The sequence below is a fragment of the Microtus ochrogaster genome, chromosome 10 (genome assembly GCF_000317375.1).
Source record: "Microtus ochrogaster isolate Prairie Vole_2 chromosome 10, MicOch1.0, whole genome shotgun sequence".
NCBI lineage: Eukaryota > Metazoa > Chordata > Mammalia > Rodentia > Cricetidae > Microtus > Microtus ochrogaster.
This window is the reverse complement of record NC_022016.1, coordinates 60,763,647-60,768,731: the sequence shown is the minus strand read 5'-3', so window position 1 is coordinate 60,768,731 and position 5,085 is coordinate 60,763,647. Positions and strand designations below refer to the sequence as shown.

General features: G+C 40.8%; 1 protein-coding gene across 2 annotated transcripts in view; it reads left to right on the top strand.

Moving 5' to 3' along the window:
• The window catches only part of Rhbdl2 (rhomboid like 2), a 45,856-nt gene extending 43,978 nt beyond the window's left edge, over nt 1-1,878 (top strand). For both annotated transcript variants that reach the window (XM_005353281.3, XM_013348349.2), the window contains one exon: nt 1,429-1,878. In XM_005353281.3, coding sequence (XP_005353338.1) covers nt 1,429-1,608 — 180 coding nt within the window. In that variant the 3' untranslated portion in view covers nt 1,609-1,878. The remainder of the gene's footprint in view (nt 1-1,428) is intronic.
• The last annotated feature ends 3,207 nt before the right edge of the window (nt 1,879-5,085 follow it).

Below are 5,085 nucleotides of genomic sequence, written 5' to 3'. Positions count from 1 at the left end.
TTCTTTTGCTTTTGTTTTTCAAAGAAAACCTTATTTTCCCATCAAAAAGTCATCATGTAATCTCAGCCCTCAGGAGATTGAGGCAGGATCTGTTGATCTGGTGTTCAAGGCCATCCTCAGCTACATAGCAAGTTCAGGGCAGCCTGGGCTAATAGCAACAAAATAAAACAAAGAAACACAAAAAAGCATTATCAAATGAGGCTACAATTTCAATTTAAAGCAATCAAATATTCATTTGGAAGTTAAAAAAAAATTCCTAAGGTAGACCTGAGGAGATGCCTCAATGGATAAAGAGCTTGATGTGCCTGTGGGAGGACACTCACATAGATGCCGAATAAGTCCTTGTGGCAGCCTGTATTCCCAGCCCTTGGTAAGTGGGAACTGGGATCCCAGGGCAAGCTGCCTAGCTAGACTACTGGAGTCATTGAGCTCAAGTAAGAGATTTTACCTCCACGAGCATGGTAGTGCACACCTTTTAATAAAGCATTGGGAGGCAGAGGCAGGAGGATCTTTGTGAGTTCGAGGCCTGGTCTATATAGTGAGTTCCAGGACTAAATTATAAAGTGGATGGATGGAGAGTTGATTGAGGAGGCCAGCTTGCATATGTATGTACACCCATAGACATGTAAACACACATGCACATGTAAATACATCTCAAATACACATATATGCAAAACCAAAACAGAGTGGGTGAAAATGACATGTTTTGTTAGGTTTGGTGCTACACACCTTTATTCCTAACACTCAGGAGACTGAGGCAGGAGAATTTCTTTGAGTTCCACTTCTACCAGGATTATATAGCAAGACCTTGCCTCAGAGTAAAAGAAAGAAAGGAAAGGAAGGAAAAGGGAAGAAAGAATGGGGTTGACGAGCTGGAGAGCTGGCAAGCTGGAGAGCTGGTGAGCTGGTGAGCTGGTGAGCTGGCCCAGGGTGTACTGAGCTTCCTACGCAAGCCTGACAGCCTCTGTTCAGCCCCTGAAAACCGTGGAAGGGGAGACTCGACCTCACAAATGTCTACTGTCCTGCACGTGTGCTCTGTGGTGTATACCCCATCATACATACAATACACAATAATGATAGTAAGTTACAGAAACAAAAAAGAAAAAGACTTTTTTTTTTTTTTTTGGAGACAGGGTTTCTTTTTGTAACCCTGGTTGTCCTGGAACTCACTTTGAGACAAGGCTGGCCTTGAACACACAGAAATCCACCTGCCTCTGTCTCCCAAGTGCAGGGATTAAAAGCGAGCGCCACCACCACCCAGCTTTTTGTGCTTCGCAGCATCACCTTGTCTCGGGGGAACAAAGGGTTTTGTGTCTCCTTTGTCTTAGCCCAGAGATCTAAATATGATATTTGCACTGAGTAGAAGATCCACAGCTGAAATATGGAATAGCGTTTCCCCCACCCATTTCTCTTTCCCCTTTCTCCAAGGTGTCCTTTGCTGCGCACATCGCTGGTGGATTTGCTGGGATGTCCATAGGTTACACCGTGTTCAGCTGCTTTGACAAGACACTGCTCAAAGACCCCAGGTTTTGGGTGGCAATTGCTGCCTATGTCATTTGTCTCTTATTTGCTGTGTTTTTTAATGTCTTCCTGTCCCCAGCGAACTGACTCACCTCTAATATAAGCTTATTAAAATTGTCACATGGGGGGGGGGATGGAAAATGTGAAGAAACGCAGACATCCCAGCATAAAGATGGGACAGCACCCGATTCATCACCTCTGAGGGGAGCTTCCAATAGGAAAGAGAGAAAGCTAGGAACCAAAGACTGAGTCTTTCATGCATAGAGTATGCATTTATTATCCTTTGACGGAGACTTATATCTTGTTTGATAGACTCCATGAGAACTGTGTTATCCTGAGAATAAACCCTTTTCATATCTATGTTGGACTCTTGGTTCTTGTGATTCTGAGGCAGAGCCTCCTGTATCCCAGGATGGCCAAGATCTGGTTAAATCCAAGGAGAAGAACCTAGAACTCTGGTCTCTGCTTCCATTATTGCAGCTGGGATTTCAGGTTGTGTGCTCTCACCCTAGGGCCTCCAACCTTAGAGCTGGCACTCCACCTACACCCACTAAGCCACACCCCCATGCCAGACTCTTTTTCTAATGAATCCCTGTTTTTTTGTTTTGTTTTTTGTTATTTTGTATGTAATAAATTACATTATGCAATCTATTTCTGGGGGTATTTAACATCCCTTTCTGTTTAACATATCCTTTAGCATTTGATTTTTCTATAAATGCCTGCCATGTAGAATTGTGTAGTATACCTGCAATATGCTTTATATTATAATAAGCAAAAAGCTGTTTCATTTACGTAGAGAAATATGCTGGAGAATTGCCTGTCTTTATTTGTACATGTTTATTCATGTTGGCCATAGCTTCTAGCAAATGTATGATTACCAAATCAGCATTTTCTGAACTCAAAGCAGTTGCCCATGGAAAACCTGAATAGGTATCAATGGTGTGGTGTGCATATTTTAGTTCTCCAAATTCAACAAAATAGAATATATCCATATACCAGATTTTGTAGACAGAAGTTTCTGTATTGCCTGGTCCCATAGCCATTTTGTTCCTAAGAAACACACAGAGACTTATATTAGTTATAAACTGTTTGGCCTATTAGCTCAGGCTTTTTATTAGTTTTTTTTGTTTGTTTGTTTTTGTTTTTGTTTGTTTTTGTTTTTTTTTTTGGTTTTTCCAGACAGGGTTTCTCTGTAGCTTTGGAGCATGTCCTGGAACTAGTTCTTGTAGATCAAGCTAGCCTCAAACTCACAGAGGTCCACCTGCCTCTGCCTCCCAAGTGCTAGGATTAAAGGTGTGTGCCACCACCATGTGGCTATTAACTAGTTCTTTCTTTTTCTTTTTTTGGCTCCCTGTTGGGGAATTGAACCCCGTATTAACTAGCTCTTACAACTTAAATTAACCCATAATTTTTTTTAACCTGTGTTTAGCCACGTGACTTGGGACCTTTTCTCAGTACAGCATTTTCATTTATCTCACTTTCTCTGCATCTGGATGATGACTGCAGACTGAGCCTTTTCTCTTCCCAGAATTCTCCTAGTCTGGTCGCCCCACCTATACTTCCTGCCTGGCTACTGGCCATCAGCATTTTATTAACCCAATATGAGTAACAAATCTTTACAGGGTACAAGAGCATTATACTGCACAGAAGTTCCTCTTTTTTTTCTTTTTAAAACAAGAACTCTAAAATCTTTGTTTAGCTTTTTTACCCTGACCATTATCAATAGCAACTTGTAACCAACACTCTAAACAAAGACAAACATCCGTAATCCATTTTTGGGGAATGTAGGCATAGTTTTCCAGGCTACTTCTTGCTTATTGGGGATGCCAATAATATTATGAGGACCTAAAGAAAATTTAGGGTTATGATCAAGTACTGAATGGAGTATTCTTTGAGGCTGGATCATCTCAGCCAGCAGTCTTGAGGCTGTTCTGGATGCAGAACTCAGGAGAAACTACAACAGAGGTGCTCTGAAATGTTGGATCATCTGGGCCATCTGTTCCCACTGAAGATTTTTCAGGGGGTCTTCTTTGATCAGACCTTATTTTTAACCCAGAATGAATCCACAATATCTCATTTCCTGTGGAAACAAAATCAAAACCTCTTCTCCAAAGTAACATCTTTTGACTTAAATTTCAAAGTCAAGGTACTTTCAAAATATATATGTTGGATTAAAATATCTTTTAGCAGCTGTTGCTCCTTCCTCAGCAGTCAAACAATTCAAAGACAACACAATAATACACAGTATCTAGATTTTCTGTGGGCCCACTTAAGAGTTCTAACTCAAAAGCAGTACCTTGCCCTGCGCTCAACCATTCTTTTCATCAAATACCCAATGAATTGGGAACATGTCCACCCGACCCTCCGGGGGGTCTGCTCTCAATGGAGACCCTCACCCATGCAGCTTTTCACAGACCTCTGTCTCCAAGCTTGCTTGCTTTATTGGACCCTGACTCAATAAGGAATACCTCTTTCTCCTCTTCCCGACAACTGGCAGGACTTCCAGCATGCTTGCCCTGTTTCTTCCAAAGCTGCAATAAAGTGGTCCTCAGGCTTCCTTCTGAGTTCATTTAGAACATTATTTATGAATGAGACCCGTAAAGAACCAGTAACTCTTTCCTGAGAGCATAGCAATATATTCAAATACCTAATTTTAAGTCATTGTTTAAACAAAATGTAGGATCTGGCATGGTGGCATATGCCTTTAATCCCAGCACCTCAGAGGCAGAGGCAGGAGGATCTTGGTGAGTTTGAGGTGAGCCAGGTCTACATAGTGGGTTCTAGGCTAGGCAGAGCTACATAATGAGATCTTGTCTCAAAAAAAAAAAAAAACCCCACCAAAACCAAAATTAAATGAACAAATGTATTATCAGTTATAAAATAGCTAAATAGCAAGATTATCTCATTTCAGTGATGACAAAATAAATGTCATTGAACAAAGGCCCAGAATTTATGTAAAAATATTTTTACATAGAATAATCTTAAACTTATTTTTTTGAAATTTACATTTTAAGTTTCCTATCAAAAAGCAGTTTGGAGATTTCTGAGTACTTAATAAAAGCACATTTTAAACTATTTAATCATCTGTTAGGCTATAAGTTATCTTTCTCAGACACCCTGTAAGGTTTTTTTCAGCCTCAGCATGGACCGTGAACTATGCCAGAAACACAGGTGAGCATGTCTGTGTCTTTCCACAAGGGCGGGATTCACTGAACAGCAAATAAAGTCACAAGGTTTAGCAGCTTTCTTTAAATATTTTTTCATTAAAAAATTTAAAGTTATGGGTATATGTGAATGTTGTTGTCTATGTGGGAAATCAGTGCGTGTTGAGTGTGGGTACCTATAGAGGCCAGTGGTGTCAAATCCGCTGGAGCTGGAGTATAGGCAGTTGTGAGCCACCTGACGTGGGTGATGGGAGCTGAACTCAGGTCCTCTGCTAGAACAGTACGCTCTTAACCATCTCTCCAGCTCTAGTTGAGCCGTTTCTGTCATACTCTGTCTGCCTTAGTAGCCTGGGCAAGGTGAATGACGGTTCTTTATTCTAATCTTAATTACTAGTGATAA